This window comes from Macrobrachium nipponense, chromosome 7 (genome assembly GCF_015104395.2).
Source record: "Macrobrachium nipponense isolate FS-2020 chromosome 7, ASM1510439v2, whole genome shotgun sequence".
Taxonomy (NCBI): Eukaryota; Metazoa; Arthropoda; class Malacostraca; order Decapoda; family Palaemonidae; genus Macrobrachium; species Macrobrachium nipponense.
Genome location: NC_061109.1, coordinates 20,928,475 through 20,955,023, shown reverse-complemented (window position 1 = coordinate 20,955,023; position 26,549 = coordinate 20,928,475). Strand labels below are relative to the sequence as shown.

At 43.5% G+C, this 26,549-nt stretch overlaps 1 protein-coding gene across 1 annotated transcript in view; it reads left to right on the top strand.

The window, feature by feature from the left end:
• LOC135217120 (all-trans-retinol 13,14-reductase-like) overlaps positions 1 to 26,549 on the top strand; it is an 83,293-nt gene that overhangs the window by 32,587 nt on the left and 24,157 nt on the right. The window contains exons 7-11 of the mRNA XM_064252827.1: positions 1,444 to 1,564; positions 1,870 to 1,964; positions 2,139 to 2,244; positions 2,479 to 2,672; positions 9,882 to 9,996. Coding sequence (XP_064108897.1) covers positions 1,444 to 1,564; positions 1,870 to 1,964; positions 2,139 to 2,244; positions 2,479 to 2,672; positions 9,882 to 9,996 — 631 coding nt within the window. The remainder of the gene's footprint in view (positions 1 to 1,443; positions 1,565 to 1,869; positions 1,965 to 2,138; positions 2,245 to 2,478; positions 2,673 to 9,881; positions 9,997 to 26,549) is intronic.

Sequence of the window (26,549 nt, the reverse complement as noted above, 5' to 3'; positions counted from 1 at the left end):
AAGATAGAAGAATGAATGTGAGTTTGGATGGTGGAAGAACTGAAGTTATTCATTTTTATAGGTACTATATCAGGAAGTATAAACACAAGGGTGATGGGTAGATGAAAGAACTGAGTAACAAATACCTTTGTATCCATTTAAAACAAATTTTTTAACACTTGAGCCGATATTTGATCAAATTTCATTCAATTTTAAATATAAATTTATAGGCATAAATTTTACAGAGTTTTTAATAAGATATAAATAGTTTCTAAGGCCATTTTTGTCATTGCAGCTCTGACGGTACGTATTACATTTATATGATTCTCTGAATAAATGGCTCTTCTAGCTTCAAAGGTTGGTGACCCTTGTAGTATTAGGCGATCATTGAACCAACTCTCCTTTGAGGTGGTGAAATGTGTATGTTGAAAGGAAGGGGAGAAAATGTTAAAAGTGTTGGAAGTAAATTGTTTGTGATACATGTGAGGTAAATTATCTCTGTAAATACAAAACTGGCATTTCCTTTTCCTTTGTTGCTATATCCAGGTTAGTTTTAATAATCAAAACAAGATTGCAAAAATCATGTTCTGTAGTATAAATTTTCCAAAGTCAACGTAATAATTAGTGTCATTTAATTTTTTCCAGGTGTAATGACACATCTTTGGACTGAACTTGAACATGTGTTAAAGTCAGCCACTCTTTCCTTCATATAGTCGGAAATATTTAGCACTAACCCGTTAGTTATTATAGCCTATGTGTTTTAACTATGGTATAACAGGAATTGGTAACCATCATTTGATTTTGCATAGGTTTATATTGTTATAAGCATACAGTGATACCTTGTTCTTTTACCTGTTTAAGCTAGGGTGCAATTAAGTGAAGTCTGTTAAAAGAACATTTGAATTGTATTATGATAAGGCTCTCAAATGGTAGATATGGCAGTTGCCATAGTTGCACATTATATATTTATAATGTAATAGTTTGTGCCTGTAACCTTACAAATTAATCATGTATGCATTAGTACACCTTCTCCCCCAAAGCTGTTTGTATATCAAGTTCCGTACAGTACTTATGAAGATGTTAGAAAGAATCTACCCATATTAAAAATTATTGTAAAAATATCTTAGGCATCTTCACTGCAAGTCCATTTGTTTACGCCAGAATGAATGAGCAAAATATGCAATTGGTTTTGTACTAGGCTGTAAGCAAATTGATGTTAGGTATACGGGGCTTGTTTATGAGTAACTACAAATAAATTTATTGCATTTAATTGTGTTTTTAGGTAACATCAATCAGCACTTTAAACCATATGCAAAGGTAATAGAAAATCAGAATAGAGGAGAGATGATAGAAATTTAATATGGTACAAACATACCTATACTCTTTACAAAAAAATTTTTATTTTATAAATGATAAAAATAGTTCTGAATTTATGTAACTCATGTTTTCTTGTATTTACAACAGGACTTAATAAAGAGTCAGGAGCTGAGAGATATTTTGTGTTATAATTTTGGAGATTTTGGTACTCCCCCAAGCAAAGCTGGTCTTCCTATGCAAACACTACTTCATACACATTTTGCTGAAGGTAAGTTTTACCTGTTCATCTTAACTGGTCAGTACATAAATAAAAGTAGTAAGTTTTGAATAAATTTAGATGCCATGTTGCTATTTGAGTGTATTAAGTGCTTAATAGTTTGGGTGTGGATTTAGCAGTTGAGACAAGGATTCTTTCCAATACAGTGACATCGCCAAACTCTCAATGACCGCCTCAATGTACTGTGTAGACGAAGTGGACATTAAGGTCTTAAAATGTTATGTTAATTTCTGCAAAGGTGGTTTTATTTTTGTCTTATGCTTAAGGAATGTCTCCTTTTTTTATCTTTAACATAGGTGCTAGTTATCCAGTTGGGGGAGCATCAGAGATTGCATTTCATATAATTCCAGTTATTGAAGAATCTGGAGGCAAAGTTTTAGTCAGAGCTGAGGTACGTATATTTCTATAATTATCAAATTTCGGTTTTTAGGAAAATATTTCTGTTTATTACACTTAGGGTTTTAATAATCTTTAAACAGAATTGCAACATCTCTAGAGATTATTGGAAGATGGTGTGGCTACCATTGCTTTTGTAATTTTATCCTAATTCAATTTTTTATTTCAGGTTGAGAACATTTTATTGGACTCTGAGAGTAAAGTGTGTGGAGTAAAAGTGAAAAAAGGAACTTCATCTGTGCATGTCAATGCACCTATGGTCATTTCAGATGCAGGTAGTATTAAATTATTTTTTATCTTTGTCTATGAACTCAAACAAAATTAAGGATTTAATTACAAAAATTAGATCTAATGGCTTTCTCTCCAAATATAGTATGTTATTTCAAGTTAAAAATGTACAGTTCCATGAAATTTTAGCACTTGTGGTAGCTACAACTTCTACGTTATCCAATTGTATTTATGTGACCAGTGTAATTGAAAGATCTGACTTTTTTTTTCATTTTCACTAGGTGTTTACAACACATTCAAGAAGTTGTTGCCTGTGGAGGTAGCATCATCATCAAACCTGTGGCCCTTGTTTAAGAGATGTGATTCTGGACCTGGTTGCATGTCAGTCTTTGTGGGCCTTGATTGCTCTGCTAAAGACCTTGACATATGTCACCGGAAGAATATTTGGGTCTTTTCAGGCAATGATATTGATAAGGTGGGAATAACTTTTAAATGTGTTTTTTTTATAGTAGATACAGCTGACTATAAGTAAATGGTTAGTGATATATATTCCTTGACAACATATTTCTGTTGGGATACAGCCTACTATGTTACTTATGCGACCCACTTTAGTCAGTACGTGTTCTTTGCTGAAGCCCTTCAGGTTCCACCTGCATCAGCTCTTAATTTTGTGTCCCATCCAATTAGTGTCTTCCCATTTGGCTGCCTACTTCCTTTCTTAAACTTTGTTATTCTAGAAATTGGACTCCATGGTTTGGTTCAAACCTGATTATAATAATGATAATATTATCTGCATACAGGTGACAAGACCTTCATGAAATACATGTACACTATGCTTTGTTAATGTGAACGAGGCAGTCATATTCAATAGTAAACATGATGTAGGATGTTTAATAATTTTTCACAGAAATTCCCATTTGTATGAAAATTTAGAATATTGTTCAGTTAATTATTCCGTACTCATCAGTGTTATTGTGGCTTGTAACCCTGCCACATACGTCCATGTAATGAATGGAACTAAGGGTGAAGAAATGAAACTGTAGATTCTTAAAATTCCATATATTGACAGCTACAGCGATGTGAAGGCGGAAGGAAGTTCCGTGCTTCACTCCTAAGTGACCAAAGGACAGGAACTGATTAATGCACCGTATATATGGCGGGAAACAATAGCGGTGTTGCAGCATGTAAATGCAATGTTGCCTAGATGCATAATGAAACAAGTGGTCTTACAATAAGTAGAGTGCAAATGATAAAATGACAAATGCAAAGCAAATGATAATGTAAGTGATGTAAAGTAAATAAGGTAAACATAATATTCTGAATTAATAATATATATACATGTGTGCAAGTAATCTGTATGCAATACAATTATAATGGTATTTGATATCTATACACCTCTCTCCCCCTTTACGCTCGTAGCACTCTCGAGCGGAAGACTAACTCCTTTCAGCGAGTCGGGATGAATGACGAGGGGCATTTGGAGGGTTAAATGATGGCTATCTTACCTGGCCAGAGCAAAGGGACACAGGGACACAGGGACTTGGAGAGAGGTATCATCACTTATGTTAGGCACTGGGTGCAAATGTCTTCGGTTTCTGAACCACACGTGACCACTAGGAAGACATACCTCGAACTGTCTTGACCTGCCGCGGCCCATGATGATGCCAACCTTGTCCCATCATAGCATCGTGATATCCTGGATCCTGACTCACTGGCCAATGGTGAGCTTGGTTAGAGGGTGGGCATGTGAGTTGTAGAGGCTCATGGCTTGTTTGGTGTGGGCAGCAGTATGAAAGTAAAAGTCCACAGTCTAAGTCTCATCCGTGAATGACCAGGGGTGGGCCGGAGCATCTGTGTAGGGGAACATCCAGCAGGGGTCGGGGTGTTCCGAAGTTCCAGCAGACCTCTGTCAAAGACTTCGCAATATATGTTTCCGGATGGGGCTGTTTTGTTTATGTGTTTGATGGCTTTTAATGCAGCTTCTGTATATCCATTGGACTGAGGATAATGTGGAGAAGTGATTATGTGATGAACACCCCAACTGTCAGCTAATTGCTTGAATTCTTGGCTGGAAAATGGGGGTCCTCCATCAGTTCGTAAGTGGAGTGGGACACCAACCTCGCGGAAGAAGAAAGAACATTCATGTTACTCTGGCTGTAGTTGTGTCTTGTCCACAGGGGACAACCACAGGCCAGCCTGAAAGTCTATTAACAATAACAAGGAAGGACTTCCCTGCTACATGGAAGAAGTCAGCCAACACACTTTCGAAGGACCAGGATGGGTGGCCATCACACATGTTTGGTTCTTGTTGCTGACTGGGGAGAAGCTGTTGGCAGACATTGCAACTTTTGACTGTACTCCTTATATCAGCGTTAATGCCTGGCCAAAACACTGTCTGTCTTGCACGATGTTGAGTAGCTTCGATCCCTCAGTGGCTGTCATGAATGTGAGGCAAGGTGTGTCTATGGAGGGCTGCAGGGATGACAATCTGAGGCCCGTATAACACTAACTCTCCATCAGCATAAAGGTTATCCCGCACTTTCCAATATGGGAGGGCGGTGGCATGGAGGTCGTAGCAGTTGGTAGGAAAGCCGTTGGAGACATAGTGGACGAGACGACTATAGTCTTGATCCTGAGGTGCAGCTGTGCGGATTTCTTGTAGAGTCCTATCTTCTTCAACGATTGGTCCTGTTGCCTGGTCATCAGTGGAAGTGGCAGTATTGGCAACAATGTGCCTGACATGTGCAGTCAAGGTGGTGCATTCTCTCTCATCTGTAGGTGTGGGGCGACTAGTTGGGGAGCAAAACAGGGCATCAGGTACGCAGAGCTGGGCCACTTTCACTTTGAGACGTTGTAGGCATGGATCCTCAATAGCATCCAACGTGTAATGGTTGAAAATCGGTATCAAAGGGCAATGATCAGTCATTAAGGTGAAATGCTGAAGTCCAGACAAGTATAGGTGACACTTAGCCATGGCCCAAGTAACTGCAAGTAGTTCCAACTCTCTCTATGGTAGCGTAGTGAGTTTCTGTGTCCGTCAGGAAATGAGAACCACACTGGATGAGACGCATCTGGCCATGGCCGTTGTCTTGAAGCAGGGCATATCCAAGGCCATACAAGCGTGAGGTGTCTGTTTGCAGGACCACGGGCAAGGCTGGGCTGAAGGTGTGCAAGGACAGATGGTGAAGTCAAAGCTGTCTTGACTTTCTTAAATGCTTGCTCATGATCAGGGGTCCAAATGAATGAGCGTTTGGGACTCATAAGTGGGCATAAGGGCTGCGCTGCTACTGCAATGTCTGGAGTTAAGTCGGCGAGTTGATTGATGAGACCCATAAATGACCTGAGGTCTGTGACATTGGACGGTGTGGGGAAGTCACATATACCAGATACCTTGGCGGGGTCTGCTGCAATACCATTGGATGACAGGACGTAACCACAGAAGTTAACTTTCGGGGCAGCTACGGTGAATTCGTCCTTGTTGAGGGTAATGCCATATTGATGGCACCTTGGTCAGCATTTGGTGTGTGTTGTAGATGGGAATGGAGATCCTCGCTGGACAGGAGGATGTCATCCACAACTTTCATACAGTTGGGAATCCCTTGTAAAGCCACATCATCACGGAGGCAGTATGCATCACCTGTCACTGAAAATCCCATTGGACCACAACAGTCCTGAAATCTCCAGTACGGAGTTATAAACGTCATCAGGTTATGGTCCTCTTCTGCCAGCAGCCATGCAGGGCATCTGCTGTAGTAAAGTACTTTGCATTAGGAGAGATGTTGTAGATGGCATCATGGGGCGTGGGCGATGGGTGCGTAGGGTGGGCGACCTGAGAATTTAGAGGGGTGTGATCCACAGTGATGTGGACTCCTATGTCCTTGGGTACCAGGACCATGGGGGTGGTACCATCTGGAAGGTTCATTGCCTGCTGGTGTGATGATTCCTTGTTTCACTAAGGAGTCAAGTTCTTCTTTCACTTGATCCCTGAGGGCGAACGGAATGGGCCTGGGCATATGTACAGCGAACAGTACAACTCCAGGTTTCAGGTGGATCCTCATTGGGGGACCTGTCATTGTCTTTAGCGATCAAGTCTGTTGATCAGTTTTGGACATGAGAACAATGCTGAAATGGCGGAGAAAATAGTCCTTGGCAGCTGTGGATGATGTTAAAGCGGAGACAGGAAACTGGGCACAACTGTTGATGTGCGTAATGTTGAGAATGGGGTTCGGGAAGTCTGGTGACACTATGGCGAGGGCTTGGCAATGTCCACGGGAGAGAAGGGCGGTCTGGATACCTTCGTGCATGAGTATGGTTGCTAAGCATGACTTGTTACCAAGGCGAAGCGTAGCCTGGAAGCATCCCACAGCTGGTGTCATGGGGGATCCATCTGCTGTCACAACATCCGTCATGGGTGGAGGTGAAAGTCTTGCCCTGGGTATGTGGAGTGCATCCAAGTGTGTGGTGCCAATCACTGAGATGTCTGCTCTGTATTAGGGATTAGACGAAGCTTTGATGAGATATCACTGAAAGAGGGAGACAGTGACTTGTTTAGGGGACTCATTATCTGAGTTGGCACCCACAAGACAGAAACTGGTGCTTGACTTAGTAGGTGGTGAGGAATGATTTCCATTTGGGCTTGAAGGTGAGGCTGCATCCACAGTCTGAATCATCTAGGTAGATCTGCACATCTTCTTGTGATGTCCCTTTTTCTGGCAGGTATTGCACTTTGCTTCCTTAGCAAGGCATTTCTGAGAGCGGGGCCAATGACCCGTGCGTCCGCAGTTATTGGAGGTTGCACTCTTGGCTCGGTATTGTTCGGAGTCATACTTACGAGAGCAGTATTGACAAGAGTCATTGTTAGAAGACTGGTAGAAGCGTTGGTCAGGAGATTGATGAGAAGTTCTCTTCTGTAGGCGCTGGTTCCTCTTGTGTGAAGATATTGTGCTAACCTGGCTGGGGGAGGATGCAATGGGTGACGCAGTCACACATGCAGATTCGTAGGAACGGCAGCATGTCACAAACTCTGCAAGGGTGGATGAGGGTTGAATGGGGATAAGCCGTTGTTATTAACGCCTCATCCCTTACACCCATCAAAATCACCATCTGCAAATGCTGTTTAACAGAAAGCGGGGTTGCCAGTGCATAAGTCCACTTCATCAGCGAGGTCCTTAAGGCATGCATAGTAGTCTGCCAACAATTCTCCTACAGCCTGTTTGCAGGACAACAATTCCCTACGTCATAATGCTTAATTTCTGAGGCTTCGAAAGTGCTTCTGCAGTGCATCCAACACCTCTGTAAAGGAGAGTGATGTGTCAGGAGGAATACCCAGTGTATGAATAAGCAGGTGTTGGACATCCAGGCAGGTGCAAGTCCTCGAATGTATCAGCTGAGAGGCTTGATGAAATCTATCAAGACCAACTAAGGCTGTGTAGTCCTCGAAACAGAGCCTCCATTGATGAAATGCTTGATATGTTGCCTCTTGTTGCAAGAGGGGTGGAGGGTGGACCATAGGCTTGCTAGTAACCGTAGGTTTATGTACTGCAACGCTAGAGGTTGGGGGAACAGGTGTGACGGGTTGCAGATGTAGTATCAGGTTGCTGTGGTTGTGATGCCACAATCTGTCCCGATAGCAGTGTAAAAAAGAGCCATAAATCGCTGGTTGTCTACCTGTCATGACTGCTCCATCTGTTGTCAGAAGGTCTGCTCCTCTTGTCTCCGTTGTTCTTGTTCTTGCAAACTGGAAGTCTGAAGAAAATGTATGAGATGTAATACAACATTATCTCTGCCTCCTGGCCTATTGGGATTCAGAGGAGGTGGGAGGGTGGGGCTGGTACTGTCATCAGCTATAGTGGGATGCGTTGGTCTGTCATCTCCCATCGGATCCTCTGTCTGATCGTCTGTATGATTATGTGTCTGACTGTCTGTCTGATCTATCAACTCAATTAGCTGTTCCTCATGCTAAGCCTTGTTGAGTCAGGTAGCTAAGGGAGCTTATACAGTGTAGAGTGCTGGGAAAATATCCAATTCACTGTATGTAAGCTAAGGAATGTACCAGGAGTGATTAAAAATAAACACCTATGTTACAGTGGGCTTGTGAAATAAAGCAATCAGGCAGACAGTGAGAGTGTAAGTATGCATATGTGTGTGTTGCCTTGGTGATGGTAAGACGGTCATGGTCCCTGGGTGGATGGGGTTGGGGCTGGGCCACTGGGGGGAGGCCACTCGCCTCACACCTCAGTCACCATTGATGCATGAGAGGGGAAAGGGACGTCACAGGATCGCAAAAATCACGCCTGAATTCAAATATCCCGCCAAAAAGCTGGCAAGGAAGCATCCTAATACACACTGCGCTGTACTGTAATACACTGACACAGCACTGCACAAGCACTCCCAGAGACACTGTACTGCACTAGTAACACTGTTCTTGAGTCACTGTAAAAGACCCAAAATGCATGACAAGGGGTAAACATTAAGCAATGGCGGTCGTCTTGGATTTCAAGGGAGTCGGCTGAAGTCTGTCACTGCAAATACTCACTGTGCCATGTTATTGTGGCTGTTAAACCTGCCATATACGTCCATGTAATGGATGGAATGAAGGGTGAAGGAATGAAACTGTAGATTCTTAAAATTCCATATATTGAAAGCTACAGCAATGTGAAGGCGGAAGAAGTTCCATGCTTCACTCCTCAGTGACCACAGGACAGGAACTGATTTATGATCATATATATTGCAGGAAAAAATAGCGGTGTTGCCGCATATAAATGCAATGTTGCCACGATGTGCAATGAAACAATGAAACAAGTAGTCTTACTATAAGTAGAATGCAAATGGTAAAAGGACAAATGCAAAGTAAATGATAATGTAAATGATGCAAAGTGAATAAGGTGAACATAATTATCTGGATTAATAATATAGATGTGTGCATGTAATCTGTATGCAATGCAATCATAATGGTATTTGATATCTATACAATCAGTATAAAGCTGAAACTTACCTTTTTATGAACAGTTGACCCCCCGTGTTCTTTGTCCTCAACATTCGCACTCACTTATATGCGGGTTTCTCTATGGACCATATCTACCCATTATTTGCGGTATTTTTCACTGAGAAATATTCACTATTACTGTATTTCCATATCAATTTCATAACTAAATGCACTTTTTGTGATGAAACTAATAGAACATTTAGGTATAAGCATTTTTAGAGGGTTTTTCTTGTGTTTGAACTAACAAAATATTAGGCAGTTCCAAGTGTTTTTATAGGGATTTTAAGCATTGAACTAACAAAATACTAGGCAATTCTAAGTGTTTTTATAGGGATTTTAAGCATTGAACTAACAAAATACTAGGGACTTTAAGCATTCGTAGATTTTAGCAATTCACGCTAGTTTTGGGGGGGTGTCTGGTATGAATCCCCTGCGAACACGAGGGTCCACTGTATGCTCCTTTTTGTTTCTTTCCATCCAGCTGCATATAGCTTCTTTAAATTCTTCATGGCCTAATTTTCCCCTCTGAGCCCTGTTAGTCAGGAAATGTGGTTCTGTAATACTACTGTATATGAATTACTTTTAAATAATAACACTTTGCGTATTATCCATTTTTTCAAACTGTGTTATCTCTCTAGAGTGTTCTGAGATTTCCTTCCACAACTGTTTTTTTGATAGGTTTTAATTTTTTTCTTGCAGTTGACCCTCAATTACTTAAACATGACTCGTGAGGAAGCAGAAAATGTTGATTTACCCCTTGTCTTCATATCCTTTCCTTCGACAAAAGACCCCGAATGGGATAAGAAGTATCCAGGTACTGTATTTTTCTAGTACAATGTTACATTTTCAGAATTCTAACTGTGCTAGTACTATTATTTAGCTTATGTGTTTTGCAATAAATTATTGGCACTGTTTAGTGTAAATCCAGGATTTCTGCCTCAGGAAAGTCTTGTCACAAGAAGCTGTAAATGTTTATTATATATTGAATAAGGCTATAACTGAACTCAGATTAATCTGTCATTCGATGCTTCATGTTTCTCTGCAATTAGGTGGCTGTGTTTTTAGAAGTCTCTTCCATTACCTATTATTCTAAAATATACCAATACTACTCACATGCATGTGTTTGTTTCTTCTTTGGATATTCATCTGTAGCTTCATTGTGAGGATGATTGCAATAATCTTTGTTGTAAGCAGCTTTTCTATGCATAAATGTTTTTTAGTATTTAGTATTGGTCTTGTTAAACTTATGTAAATTATAGCAATAGTAATAATCTTAATACTATTTACAATGATTAATTGATTATAAGTGAGTATGAAATTGACAGCAGTGTTATTATGTATAGTAGTTAGTTTTGTATGATTTACTCGTAAATTGTAAATCATCTTAACCATTTATTAATATTTGTTCATACTTGAACAAACCTTCGGTCTTAACAATAGGATAATTTATAGCGCCTAGCTGGATGTGGTTAAATTGCAGATGAAAGCAAGAAATCTTGTGAGATCTAGCAACACATGCGTATATTGGGTGAAGAGTGGTCAAGGACCACGCATCTATGCACCAGCGTCAGTCTTTTCTTAACCGCCTTGGTGAGAGTTGTGGTTGACCTCTCTCGGCCTTTACTCGGTTCACTGCCTGCTTCGCTTGTGTTTTAGTGTGTGTGTGTGTGCTGTTATTATGGCTGCTTCTGCTCCATCTCAGCCTCGTCAATGTATGTGCCCCGGAACTCCAGGTTTTCCGTGTTCTCGTTTTTTAGTTTCAGCTGTGACCGACCCCCACGTCACTTGTAGTAGGTGTCGCTCTAACGTTTTGTACAATAATGAATCCCTGCACGGAATACCATACATGGCCTAGAGAGCAGTGGAGGTTACTTTATAGTAAGAGGGAGCATCATAGAGTTTCTACTCAACCTTCGTGGGAGGAGTTTTCTTCTCGTCTTCTCGATGCTTCGTCTCCTGCTGCTGTAACACCCCATACTACTGTTGTGCCTTTATCCCCTTCCTTTCCTTCCATCGATTCGTCGTTGGAAGTATCGTGAGGCCCTCAAGCTGATTTATGTAATGTTGCCCCCTCTTCTTTGGGAGTTAATTTGGTTCCTGAGAGGGACGAGGCTTTTTCATCATTGTCTTTTATTTCAGAGTCGGAGGTGTCCAAAATGGCGGCCCTTTGGGCGACTCTTGCGCTACGGGGTTCACCGTCCTTGGGGTGTTTGCTGACGCACTTCACGGATGCTTGCTACCCCCTTCCTCACACTGTCCAAGCCCTACCCCCTCCTCCTGGCCTCATCTTCATGGGTAGCCGAGGTAATCCATTTTGTATTGCTCCGCCAGTGACGATTGCTGCTGCTTCGAGTCAGAGGGAAGCCGTGGCGTCAGCCCTGCTAGTGATGTCACGGGGTCAGTCATTTTGTATCCCTCCGCCAGTGGTGTCTGCTTCCCGTTCGGATCGAGGGGAAGCCATGATGTCATCACTGGTATGATATCACTTCCATCAATAACATCACTCCCAGTCGTCTCCACTGTGCTGCCTCGCTAGTCTGTGTCGTCATTGTTTGCTGCTGTGATGTCATCTCTGCCATCCAGTTTGCTGCATCTTCCTTCCATGTCGTCGGACCCTTCTCTTGCTGATCCCTCTGAGGCTTTATGCCAGGCGGTTCTTAAGAGATTAGACTCTGTTATAGAAGATAAGTTGGCTGCCATATCAGCTGGGAGGACTGGAAGCAAGCGTGTTGCATCACCCTTGCCTCCTGCAAAGAGATTGTGTAAGGAGCCAGTGCTGTCTTCATCTCCTTCTCCCCCATCTCCGCCACGTTGCCGTATCAAGCGTTGGAAGGCTAAGGACTTTGCCATTTCTTCTTCTGCAACAAGCCCGTGTTCCTGAGAGTGTTGGTTGGTCCTTGACCACTCTTCACCTGATATATGCAGGTGCTGCCAGATGTCCCAAGATTCCTTGCTTTCATCTGATCCAGCTAGGTGGTAGAAATTATCCTATTGTTAAGACCTCGGGTTTGTAGGTATGAAAAATACAAATCTAATTAGAAAATTTCTCATTTTAGTGTGTAAAACTGGTGTAGGTTGCTGTCTTTTGAACTTAGATATTTTTCCTTTTCAGTCTTTCAGTCTTTTTGGGGATTAACCACCAAGTCAACATTATTTAAAGTGCATTTAGTTTAAGCTCCTTCTTTCATTTTCTCCAACGTAGGACATTTACCTTCCCTAATTCACACACAGGTTAAGCAAGTTTCCCCAGATCATTTTCTTTTTTTTTGTGGGGGGGGAGTGTGAAGCTCTTTTTAAATGTTGCAATTTGTCAGTGACCTGAGGATGTCAGATCTGCTGAACCCATTCATGCTATGTATAGGAAAGCTTAATCAGGGATCTCTATGAGAAGTTGACTTCAACAAGATCCTGTGGCCTACATCTTTATCCTAAATAGCATAACTTCCTCCAGGCAGTTCTCTGCCCATGGCAGATGTCAAGATTCTAGTTGGTCATCACAGTAGGGGGATCCAGGCAGCTGAGGGTGTCAATTGTGACAGCCAAATTACTGTTGCAAAGGGGAAAATGTGCCAAGAGACAGGACCCCCGCAAGTACACCCATTACATAGATGATATCTTTGTGCAAGTCGACACAGAGGATGAGGTAGAAGGCCTTCGTCGCCAATTCCAGCATGCATCGTGCTAAACTATACAGTCGAGTTTAGCACCAATGTTCAGCTCCCCTTCCTCGATGTCCTTATAATGGAGACAGTAGACGGTCTGCACACTTCTGTCTACATGAAGAAGACAAACTTAGGAATGTGCCTCAACAGGGATAGCGAGTGCCCTGACAGGTTTAAAGCACCACTGTTAGTACCTTTGGGAAAACAATAATTAGAAAAATAGAGAAGAACCTATATGAAATTAATGCAGCTGAGGCAGTAATTACTTTTAATAAAATAGGTTTTGACATAGGAAAAGCCTAGTTTTGGTAGTCATTGTTGAGTCCTCAAAGGATTTACCCTCCATGGTGTGTGCCAGCGCCCCATGGTGATCAGACTAATATCAAAGAAATATCTTTTAGCCTGGTCTTGTAGCTAGGTATTATGCCATAATGGTAAACACTATGACAAGTGATAGAGTATAATGAACTCAAAGACAAGAAGGCATTTTATCTTGTCTTCAGTGAAGCTGTACCCAGTTTCCTACGTCAAAACCTGTAGAAATGACTATTGCGCATGAGCATCGGCCATCTTATTTTATGATTGGGCCAGTTAAAAGACAAAGATCCATTACTCTCTTGGTCAATGCAGGATGAACCTTTTACCCAAATCCCATAGTTTCTCATCAGGGAAGTGGGAAGGTTTTGAGGACTCAACAGTGACTACCAAAAATAGGTTTTTCGTATGTCTAAACCTGTATTTTTTATAGTGTAGTCACTGTTTTGTCCTCAAAGGATCATTACAAAGAAACTGACAGATGACAAAAAACTTAAGCTCACAAAATTTTCATCCCAAATATTTCAAAGTTTAAAACTAAATCATCTCAAGTCCAATGTCAAGCCACTAATTTCAGTAAAAAAGATAACGAAACTAATCAATAGAATATAATTTTAGTTTAAAGTTTTATGTGACTTACCTATGCATGCTGGGTATGGATGCGATCTTGATGCACCTTCCCCAGCGATAGTCAATATACCCACCCGTTAGATAGACCCCTGGTTTTCTGCTGTGGCACCTATGGGGTCAGGACTAGCCATACCGCCTTCTGATACACAATGCAGTCGAATTTGTTCCAGCTCATGGCAGTAGTGTTTTAAGAATACTGATCCAGTACATTCAGAGACCTCTTCATTCGAATGATACATTTCTGAAGAAGGCCAATGATGTACTTACTTTCCTAATATCATGTGATCTAGGAAAGGGATGTGGGTTAGCCTTTTTAATGAGGGACACTAAAATTATTATGCTTAGCCCTTGTAGAGAGAGTGGTTTCTTCATGCTAGGATGTAGGAAATTTGGACCTTCTGAAACATGTCATAATCTTTAGGTAAACCTTAAGTGCCTGAACTGAGCATAATGTTTTGTCTGCTGAATTGAGTTTTCTTATAAGAATAGGAGTTGTTCCTACATGATATACAAACCCTCGGTCCTTTACATAAGGAATTACTTTAGGCGTAGCTGGAATTACAGCCGTTAAATTCTTGAACAAGATGGTTAGGCAGTAACTACTGTGTGGCAGGCAGGTAGACCAGCCTGCCCGGATGTAAACACTCCACTTTGGCTTCGGCCGTCTTCCAATGAAGACGTGTGCTTGTGAGCTCTTGCTGACTGGTCGGTGATCATTTTCCTGGTGGGATCTTTCTGGTTTATTTTTGTTTTTTAAATAAATATGTATATACGGTGTTTGATATTAATATTAAATTCAATTAATATATAAACCCACTTTTTGTGATAGCCTTCATAGTCGCCTTTCAACTTTGTGTTATGCCAACATCTTTATTATATACATTCTTTCGCCCTTTAATGTGAGGACAAGATATGTATTTAACGTGAGGACGAGACATGTATGTAATGTGAGTGATATTGATCCTGTAATGAGAACGTATTCATCCGAAATTTACGCTTACACTTGGGAATTACCGAGGGGAACTTCAGAGGTTTGTCCTTTGTTTTGTTTTTTATGATAATTTCTCTTCTCCTTCATCCTCTCACTTACTATCGGACGAAGGTAGAAGAGGGGGAGTGTGGTGTCGGTGTTTGGGGGATCTCCTCTCACTTCGGCGGGTGGTGCCCTTGGATGTGAGAGGAGTATCCTTATTACTTAAATAATTTTTTCTTTATTTTACAGACTTATAGTGGTGATTGTGTTTACACCAGTATTGGTTGGATAGCTCTTCGTATTGGTTATCCTAATCTTGGAATTGTACCTGTGACTCGTAGCATGTTGTGATACTGACCCTCGAATGTGTGTACTGATCCCCTGCTGGTAATCATATTCATTTCCCACTACTACCCTGGAGTTACCTCACCGGACAAAGCTTTCGCCGTTGCCCTATGATGTTTATCTATTCTTGATGGTAGAAGTCTGGCAGAATTTGGAGGAATCAAAGAGGAAGAGAGGTCGTCAAGTGTCGTCATCCTCCTCTTCGAGATCATCATATTTTCATCAGTCTCCCCCCTTCGACTCCTAAGGCTCTTTGCCGTAGAAGGAGATGGTTGTCTCCCCCCCAAGAAGTCTCGCACAGGGACTTCTAAGGGTCTGTCTCCTCACTGAGGAGGCAGTTGGGTCTTCCACTGACTCTCCCGTTCCTTCGGGAAGAGGAACCTTCAGGCTGTCCCCAGGGTCTAGTGTGTTGGGAGCCGAAGAAGCTCAAACTTTGGTTCCCACTTCTGCTGCTAGTCTTAGAGGTTCTGCCCCCTAAGACTAGTTCTGTGTTGGGTGCTCGTTCGCAAGTCCCCAAGTGCACATAATCTTCGGATTTGTGTGCATCCAGAGTCGTTGATGCTGAGTCCGCTCACCGGCATGACTCAGGCACGGGGTGGAAGAAAGGAGCGAGTCGCTCAGGTGACTCTCGCCTTGCCGGTGATTGCTCGGTTCCCAGGGTTGACGTGATGGTCCTGCGGGACCGTCCACGCAGAGACCAGTGGAGGCTCCCCATCCAGTCCTCTTGTGAGGTTTCGGCTTTGACGAGGACTTGGACAAGTCGGAGGACGGTATCGGGTGTCTCCAGTCAGGTGCACGCTCAGCCCCACCCAGACGACGGTCACGTTTGTGCAACCGACCAGTCTCAGTGGTGGCAGACACTTCGCCTGCCATGCGAGAGTTTTGTAACCCTCCTCGAGGAAGTGTTCTCTCCACTGCTGCTCTGTCAGGTCCTCCTTCCTAGGTTACGCTGGGGCCTGTTGATTCGGCAGCCGCCACAGCCCCTTCCTGGATGGGAGAACTTTATGCCTTCCTGAGGAAGTTGGCGAAGAAGAAGAGGAAGGTGTCGTCATCGTTTTCTGCCGCCTCTTCCCCTTTGACTTCCAAGGCCCCCCCAACCAAGGAAGAAGAAGGTGGCCTCGCCCCCCAACTAAGAAGTCTCGCACAGGGACTTCTAAGGGTCTGTCTCGCTCCGGTGAGACAGGTGGGTCTTCTGCTGGAACGGGGCCTGTCTCTCCTTCCTCAGGGAAGAAGAAGACGGGGAGGTACCAGCACCTCTGCTTGTGGCTCCAGAGTAGCTTGTACCTCCGCTTCTGGCTCCAGAGGTTCCACCTCCGGACCAGGAACCATCTCGACCGCTTGCAAGCGAGCGTCACTGAGTGTACGGTCACCTATGGGCAACCATGCAGCCAAGGTCAAGACAGCTGAGTATGCTTACCGTAAGGACCCAGGCACAGAGCGGAAGGGTGGTAAGAGTCGCTCAGGTGACTCTCGCCACACCGGCGATCACTCGTGCAGCAATCGTCCAGTACCCAGGGTTGACGTGAAGTTCCCACCTGACCGTTCACGTGGCGAGGCTGGGAAGAAGTCCCTCCTGGTCTCCAGGAACAGCTTCGGCTGCTTCTGGGAGCGTGGCGCGTTGTTAGGAAAATTCTCACTCTCACCACATTAGTGGATACTACCAGTCACCTGACTGTCGCTCCCATCAGGACCAGATGGCTGGTAGCAGCTCCCCTGACGCACAAGACCAACGCTACCGTCCTCGGTCCAGCTCTTCTCCGCAAGGAGACCGCTGGTCCAGAACTGCAGCTCGATCGCCACCGCAGGTTGGAGATTGCCTGCAGTCCTCCCAGCCTACTGGTTTTGCTGGTAGGCAGGGTAGGAACGTCAGTCTCCTTCACCTGTCCCTTCAACCTCCTCAGGCTACACCAGGAGGAACGAGGCAAACAAGAGTGACCATGATGAATGCACTTCTTACGGTCCGGCCACGAGAGCCTACGAGCCTGGTTCGGTCTTGGGACCAAACAGATCATACGCTCAAGTGGTTAGAGGGGATCGTGGGGGCTGGTGAGGACGATTATGCTTTCCTAGACTCGCGGAGTGACCATCACCGCTGTCCACATGATGGTCCCACTGGACCACGCACGCAGAGACCAGTGTGTGCACCCCCTTCGGTCCTCTTGAGAGGTTTCGGCTTTGTCGACAAGGACTGGGATGCGTCAGAGGACGGTATCGGCTCTCTCCTGTCAGATGCACGCTCAGCCCTACCCAGACGACAGTCACGGTGGCAGCAGACGTTTCACCTACAGTATGAGTTTTGTAACCCTCCTCGGGAAAATGTTTTTCCAGACGGTAACGTTTTCCTAGACTCTTGGAGCAGCCATCACCGCAGGTTGATGGCTGCCCATGACTCGCTTCTCCGGCTGCTAGTTCCGCTGGCAAGGCGAGCAAGTGTTCAGTCTTCCTCCCCCATTCCTTCTCTTCCTATGGCTACGCCGGGAGGGGCAACTTGATTGGGAGGGATCCTGCAGAGTGCTCTCCATAGGATTCAGTGTTGGGGACTACATTCCTGGAGGGACCTTCAGGTCCTACCGATGATCAGCTGACGAAATTTGGGGGGTTTCGCCAAGCACTTAAAATTCTTCAGAATTTCTAGCACTCTCCATGTGTTTTCGTCTTCTACGATCTGCAAACACTTGGGCAACACCACGTCCAGAGTGGGTGATACGAGAATTCGTGATAATTGTTACTACGATAATCAGGAATCTCACCGAATGCTCAAATTCCTTGGAATTTCTGGCATCTCAGGAGTGTTTTGGTTTTCCTGTAATTTCCAAACACACTGTAGAGACAGACACTCCCGTTAATTGTTATTACGAACTCAGGAGTCTTGCTAAGCCATTAATTCCAGGAATTTCTAGCGTTCGAAGGAAGTACTGCTGCTGAAGGGAGAATATCTCTGGAGGGGCTTGGCCTGGATGGACCTGACGGTCCGTCACCTCAGTACGCGGTCACCCCCGGGATATAACGGACAATAACAGTCAATCCTCCTCTCTTTTTCCCCTTTACTTCTTGGTTATACCAGAATGAAACAAGGAAATAAGAGGAATTCGGTGGAGTTTACTCCTCGGAATTCGAACCTGAGAGACTATATTTTTGGTTCAATCTGTTCAGGATGGATAGCACCGAGAGTTTGAATACCTCTCCAGTGCTACTGCTTTGGGAACATCCAGTTCAACTTGAACTAGTCGTCTTCGGTATCCTGTTTTCACCGTAGAAGTCTTCCTTCAGGGAAACTTCACCTTTGCTCTCTTCATTAGAGAATGAAGGAGATCTGCTTCCAGTCCTTATTCTTGTTCCTCAAATGGAAGAGAATTTAGACTGGAGGTCAATGTACAGGAACCTACAAATATACTACATATATTTCTCTTGCAACATGCTTCTGTTGTTAGTTGAATTGTCCAAGTAGTAGGCACATAACTGTCGTTAACTCTACGAATAGTATCTTCTCTAAATTGAATTACAACTCGGGATTCCCTTGCAAGCCTCCCAAGAGTTACCGGTTTCGATTTTGAGATACTAGTGGTATTGTTTACAACAACACCACCATAGCATTTGGATTCACCGAATAGGACGGTTTTCTTCCCTCCCATTTTGGTTAAAATGCAAATGCTTGAGCGTATTTTTCTTGTGCTCGATGGTTCTAGCCGAACGCACTCCTTCATGGAATGGATTACCTGGCAACTCAGGATGACAAGTTGGCAAGAGATAGCATTGTACGGCACTGCCAGCCTACCTGCCTCAGCCAGTACGGCTGGCTCTCCGAGATAGTTCGGTCGGGCATTGTTTCTCCTCTTCAAATCTCTGCCCAGAAATCACAGACTTAGGTCTCTGGTTGGCTGGAATTCTCGCATACGTGTACTATGACCATCTCTCCTGCATCGCCTTTTGCCATTGCAAGAATTTTCAGACAGAGATATCTCACTAGACTTGTTATCATCTTTCTGTTTACCTCACGGTAACAGAAGTCTGTAGCCTAGTCTCCTGCTTTATCGCACCTGCCTCTGCGATGATGCAGAAAGCTGTCTTCAAACAATCTGAGCTTGTCTTCTAAAATACATCTTATAATTCATAGGTGTGCAATTATTCTTTGTTCACCCCAAATTGTAGATGAATAATAGAAGACTTCACCTGTTGCCCGCCCTGCCAGCTCTGCTTCCAAAGTAAATAGAAATGTCCTCCCTGATCCAGCCCATGAGAAGTGGTTCTTTAGGCAGTACAATCCCTGTGTTTTCATTACTGAAAGACACTCTGCTTTCATTGCAAATTCTGACTTCTCACTGAACAGCAATGAAATAGCAGTTTAGCATTTTCAGTCCTCTGTACCTCTGAAAAACAACAGGGATGAAAGCCATCTTCACTGCTTGGTGTCATTGACGGAACTTTTTCTACGTTCAGGATCTTGAGAGTTGACTTCTCTCGATTCAACCGTGAAGACGTAGGTCTGCATTCACCTTAGTCTTTCACTAGCATATAGTATGTTTCTCTTTAGTTGAGATTCAACTATGAGAACTTCTGTCTTGACATCAGGGACCTCAGTCTCTAGAAGGTAATTGACTATCGTCTGATGGGCGCATTCCTTGAAAGAATAATCATCTTGTCTCCCAACATTGGTGGCAAACAAGATAGACGATTTGTATGGTTTTCCAGAATAGCCCTTCAAAAGGCGAGTGTCATGTGACTACGTCTCGGATACTTGACAGCTCACACTGAGCGCAGTCAGTCGGCAGCTGTTGAAGCATCCGTGATCATCATGAGCTACACTGTGGACTGTATTGGTTGATCCAGATCAGTCATTACTTTGTCCTGTTGGTGTATTGCTGTACCCATAAGGATCGACACCCACCATGGAGTTTCAGTGTCTTTATCCGCTGCGGACTGCCATTGCAGAAGCGTCCGATGACACATCTTTCTCCGAATATTATGAGACTGTAAGAGACTTCTCTGCAGCTGGATAGTCCAGTGGATGGGTACTTGTTATCACTCCGAAGAATCTGTCGAACAGGAAGATAGATAAGGTTTCATTGCGACCATATTTATCTTTCCCTTCAGGCCTGCCCACAGGTCCTTGGAACCTCATTTCCTTGGACTGGTGGTGGATGCTTGCAGGTTGTGTTTGCTTACCCAGCTCCTTCAAGGGGACAAGTTGCATCTCGCCTATGGTGTGCAGTTCTAGAGTAAGAAGGATGCGAGAGTAACTGACCTCTCCACCTTCCCCACCTCGTCCTTCCACTCATCTTCCTTCGGGTCGAGGATAGGAATCGAACTTACACTGGCTGGTCGCGCAATTGATGCAGTAAGCCTACACATAGAGCATACTTTTTATGTTCCTTATCAGAATCATAAAAGCAATCCCGCTCCTTCCTCTAGCAAGGGGAGAAAGGAAACTGGCAATAATGCAAACCCTTCCCGAAACTTTGCATTAATGCCTCCGACTCTAATATTCTTCACAGCCCATTCTCAGACGAGTTACGATTCCTCACTCATTTCGAAAAGGCCCAGAAGTCTGACTCTTGATCATGCAGCTCCTATACTCCGGTAAAGTTGTCACAGGTAGGGCACTCCTCGCTCTTACGACCGGGAGGAATAACCCAGGTGTGCAAATACCAGTCAGTTCTAGAGGCTCACTCACATAGTCACATTCCTCCCACCAATCAGTGAGTCTTCCTTATGTAAAGGACTGCTGGTTTGTATATCGTGTAGGAACAAATCACAATTTTTGGAAGTAACTTGTATTTTTCCTAACTATACAAACCTGAGGTCCTTTATATATATGCCCACCTCATGCCACCCCTCAATCTGAACCTGGGCCGAAAGGCAAAGTGGAGTGTTTACATCTGGACGGGCTGGACTACCCACCTGCCACACGGTAGTTACTTCCTTACCACCTTGTTCAAGAATTTAACAGCCGTAATTCCAGCTACGCCGAAAGTAATTCCTCATGTAAAGGTTTGTATAGTTAGGAAAAATGCAATTTACTTCCAAAAATTGTGATTTCCTCTTTAAAGGATTCTCATTCTTGGCCAGGAATAATGCCCCAGGGAATAACGATAATTGGTTATCAGCAGTTCGTGTGATATATCACATATTCACTAATATGGGCTCCTGATGGTAATGCTACCAGGAAGATCGCTTTTTGAAGCATGCAAGTGGTAGTTACGTCAGGTCCGTTGAATTGAGGAGTACATAAAAGTTTAAGTACCTTATTCAGGGACCAAGTTCATGGAAGTCTTTTGGGAGCAGAACTTTGTAGAGAAAGACTGCAGAAGAGAAGTGACAATTTCTATGTTGGAATCAATCCCGAGTCCATAAATAAGGGCTCTGTTAATACAGTCTTCTTTGCATTAATTGTTGTAACTGCAAGATGTTTGTCTTCAAAGAGGTGTATAAGAAAATTCATTAGCGGATGGTAATGGAATTAACCTCTTTGTCCGTTGTTGAAGCAATAGGAACCAATGCCTGTTTGGCCAATTTGGGGCTTTCCTAATAGTTCCTTTGAAGGTTAGGAGCTTGTCCAAAACCTTCAAAATCTGGGACAATGGAGGAAAGAGATATATCATCTTCCAATTGTTCCAGTCCTATAGGAAGACATCTCTCGCTATTGCTTGACTGTCCAAATTCGGGAACACATATACTGGGAGTTTGTGATTCTCATATGTGGCAAACAGGTCCACTTCTGGTTGTGGAAGTAGGTTGTTTATTATTTAAAAGGAGTGGTTGTCCAATGACCATTCTGTTGAGGCTGTTGTATTCCTTGACAGAGTCTGCTATTACATTGAGAGACCCAGTAAGGTGAATTGCAGATAAATACCACTTCTTTACCTGTGCCATCCGAAGGATGGCTAGCAATAGCATATTGAGAAGAGGTGAGCGTGATCCCAATTTGTTGATGTAAGACATTGCTGTCATGTTGTCTAGGACCAACAGAATGTGTCTCTTCTGGAGGTTTGAGTTTCTTTAGAGACAGAAAGCCATCAGCTATAGGAAATTTATATGACAATTTTTTAGAGTAGCTGACCACCTCCCCGCCACCTGATGATCCTCCCAGTGTCCTCTCCAACCTGTCAGCAGGGCATGCGTGTGTATTGTCACTTTTACAGATGGAGGAGTCAGGGTGACCTGCTTTGGCAGAGATTCCTTCCAGGTCCATGGTCGAAGTATTTCCCCAAGTTTCTGATGCATTTTGTGAGATTTGTCTCGCATCCTTTTTCTTGCATGTGACATCCAAAATTTGTTCATGTTTTTCAGTTGCAGTCTGAGTATTGGATCTGTTATAGACAGAAAGTGAAGCAGACCCATCATATGCTCTAATTGCATTGGGCTGTGTCAAGAACCTTTTGAGGTTTTTCCTTATTTTGTCCTGTGTTTTGGAGAAGATACAAAAGGCCATGAACAGTGTCTGACCACATTCTCAGCCACTGAAACGTTTGCTGGGTGTGACGCGGGATTTTTTCCCATTTATTAAAAGCCTTTTGACTGGAGTCTGTTGACTATTGTTTCTAGGTTTTAAAGCACTTTTCTTGTGGCTCCCCAGACTAACCAGTCATCTAAATAAGCTATCAGATGTCTTAAACGAGTTTTTTTGGACCAAATGACACTCGTTTAAACAAAAATGTAATAAACTACTAACAGGCAACTATCTACCCTCGTTCTGTGGCAGAATCTCTCTAGGCGTTAGCTGAAATGCAAGCTAGGCAGAAATGAATTCCCATAGATACAAAAATATACTTTTTATTTCCCAAGTTAGCTAACATTAAAATGGAACAAAATCAATTTATAAAAATGGAATAAAATTAATTAACTCTTACCCCCAAAAAATGTTAAATTATCGTTTTCTTTTCCAAATCAGGTTCAAGTAAGTACAGGACCCCATGTAATCTCACTATGTACGACTAACCACACCATTTTAATAAGTCAATAAAGTGTTAGAGAATCCATTTTTCTATATGGTGAATTTGAACCCATCTTATTCGACAGGTCTGCAACACTTCTCAATACCTCTCAACACCTCTTCCAGGTGTGTTCCGCACCCTGTCACAAGTAATCAAAGAGTGCCCTCTCTTATTCTTATTTCTCATCACCAAAGCCATATATCGTTTTCTACGAACACACATGCAGACACGCCCTGCGTGGCACCCAGCAAACACGGGTGCTCCAGTCCAAGGCATGTGATTTCCAAGGCGTCACCGACCTCAAATTGCATTGGTCATCTTTCCTGGCTGTTTTTCATTTCAGCATTCTTCGAGGAACCCATCACTTGTCTCTAACTGACCTGTCTCTAACCGGAAAGAGCTGAGACTAACAATTCACTACCGCACCTTTTAAGGGATGTATCCCTTCTTTCCTGAGATCTCAAACTACTGTCACTAATTTTGTAAAGATTCTCGGGGCAATGATTAGCCTGAAAGGCATGACCTTGAATCTGTACATATTTTTCCCTATCTGGAACCCTAGGAAGGGGCAGAAGGGAACAGTAATAGGGACGTGCCAGTATGCATCTTTCAGTTCTATAGAAACTGTCCAGGTCCCTTTTGGAATGACAGAACATACTTGGGCAATGTTAGTCATTCGAAACTTTTGGTAAACAATATGTTTGTTCAATGTCGACAGGTCGAGGATCACCCTTCATTCTGAAGAATCCTTTTTGAGAACACTGAGGAGACGTGCTTGGTGACGAATGTAAGAATGTTTTTCTATGGCTCCTTTTAAGAGGGCCTTCTGCACGTAATCTTTCATAGAGGGGTCCAGTTTTTGAAAGAACCCTTTTAAGGGCGAGGGGGGTGAGACCATTTCCACCCCAGACCTTTGAGAATAATGCTGTGTTCCCAAGGAGACGACTTCCATCCCTTGTGGTATTTCTGAAGTCGACCCTCGACCAAACAATTCCTATTGGGATCCCCTTCCTCTGCCTTTTCCTTTAATGGGCATTCCAGGTGTTGCCTTTCCTTTTCCTTTAAAACCTGGTTTTTGAACCTTGTGAAAAGGATAGCCTTTTTGCTGAGCAGGTTGTTGTCCCTTTTGAGGGGGCTGTCCCTTCTGACTACCTACCTGCGTATGAGAGCAGCCTATATGATTTTGATCAAAGTGTACGTTTTTTGGATTGGGCAAGGGGAAATTGCTGGTTTTTTGGTTCCTGAAGTCTTTTCCCAGTAGAGCATACACTGTGCAGTTTTGTTGACATGCTTGCTCTTTTGCTTGTGTTACAATAGACTCCTCAAACAGGTCTCAACAGAAGGCATTAGACTGTAATAAGGAAGTCACATTGGGAAGCGACTTGGAGTTTACCATTACAGTGGTACCTCGACATACGAAAGTCCCAGCTTACGAAAAATTCAAGTTACGATAGCAAATACGAAGATTTTTTTGGCTCTACATATGAAAATATTTCAGGTTACGAAAAGTTGTTGCTGTAAAGTCCCGAGATTCGCCCGGACCACCGATAACAATTTTAAAACTCGCACGTTGCCAACTGAGTAGACTCGCCACCATCCTCCCACTCTCACATTGGTTCCTGATGCTAGTCACTGCCATATGATCCTGCTCTCCTATTGGTCAGCATCTCTCCCATTGTGCTCTATGTAAAGGCGTCTTTCGCCCACTGCTTTGCACCAGCGTTTGCATACGCACACGGAATTCATTCGTTCTATACGATTCCATTTATTAACGTAAATTCGTTAGTGATTTTGTTGTACTACTTTATCGTGTTGTGTGAGAACTTTAGTACATATACTACATAACTTAATTATGTACAGTATACGTAGTCATGGGTCCCAGGAAAGTTCCTGAAGTTCACGAAAAGAAGAGGATGCTTTCTAAGGAGATGAAGATGGAGATCATTAAAAAATATGAAGCTGGCGTGCAGTTGAGTGTGATCGCTAAGGAATATGGCCGAAATCCGTCGACAATAGGCACCATCCTTAAGCAGAAGGAAGCCATCAAAACAGCTACACCTTCCAAGGGCGTGACTATTTTGTCTAACAAGAGGAGCCACATGCACGACGAGATGGAGAGGCAGCTTCTTGTCTGGATAAAAGACAAAGAAATCGCTGGTGATACAATAACCGAGACGGCAATCTCCCACAAGGCCAGCGCTATTTTCGGCGATTTGATTGCCCAGGCCGAAGACAATGGAGGAGAAGGGACATCGACGCCAACCCCAGACTTCAAGGCTTCTCATGGGTGGGTTGAAAAATTCCGGAAACGGACTGGCATCCATTCGGTGGTGCGGCATGGGGAGGCGGCCAGCTCGGACACGAAAGCGGCTGAAGCCTTTTTTAAGACGTTTAACGAGATGACGATCAACGAAGGCTACAGTTCTCAGCAAATCTTCAACTGTGATGAGACTGGCCTTTTTTGGAAAAAAAATGCCTCGTCGGACGTACATCACAGAGGAAGAGAAGAAGCTACCTGGGCATAAGCCTATGAAAGACAGGTTTACGCTCGCACTTTGTTCAAATGCCAGTGGGGATTGCAAGGTGAAGCCCCTACTTGTGTATCATTCGGAGACTCCTCGAGCCTTCAAGGCCCACAAAGTGATATGGAGGGCTAATGCGAAAGCTTGGGTAACGAGACTTTTGTTCATCGAGTGGGTAAATCTGTGTTTTGGCCCGACAGTGAAGAAATTCTTGGAAGAGAAGCGCCTCCCTCTGAAATGTCTGCTGTTGTTGGATAATGACCCTGCTCACCCTCCTGGCCTCAAGGAAGATATCCTAGCAGAGTATTCTTTCATCAAGGTTCTTTATCTTCCGCCTAACACCACCCCTCTCCTCCAGCCCATGGACCAGCAAGTGATATCGAACTTCAAGATGCTGTATACGAAACATTTTTTAAAGAGATTTTTCAACATCACTGAGACCACAAACCTCACCTTGCGTGAATTTTGGAAGGAGCATTTCGATATCGTAATATGCATCCGACTCATCGATCAAGCTTGGCAGGAGGTTTCGAGGCGAACCTTGAATTCTTTGTGGAGGAAACTCTGGCCTGAGACCATATCCGCCTGAGACTTTGAGGGAGTCAACGTGGGCGAAGCTGGTGCAGATGAGTTCTCTAGCAGCGGCGAGGAGGAGGACGATGATCCTATGACAATGGCAGAAATTAAGGATGCTCTAGCTGCTTTTCATATGGTGCAATCATTTGTAGAAAAGAGACACGCCGAAAAGGCTTACACAGGTCGTAATGCTTGCGCAGTTCGATGACGTTTGCCTGAGTCATTTCAGGAACATTGCCAAAAGCAGGCAGAAGCAATCTTCCTTGGATAGTTATTTTTTAAAGAGGCCTTTAGTAGGAGTAAGCAAACAGGAAGATCCAAGTGATACTACGAAAAACAGAAAGTTGAAAGTGGTAAAGAAATTGAAATTTAAAAAAAAAAAAAAAAAAACATTAAGTATAAAAAAGTAAAAA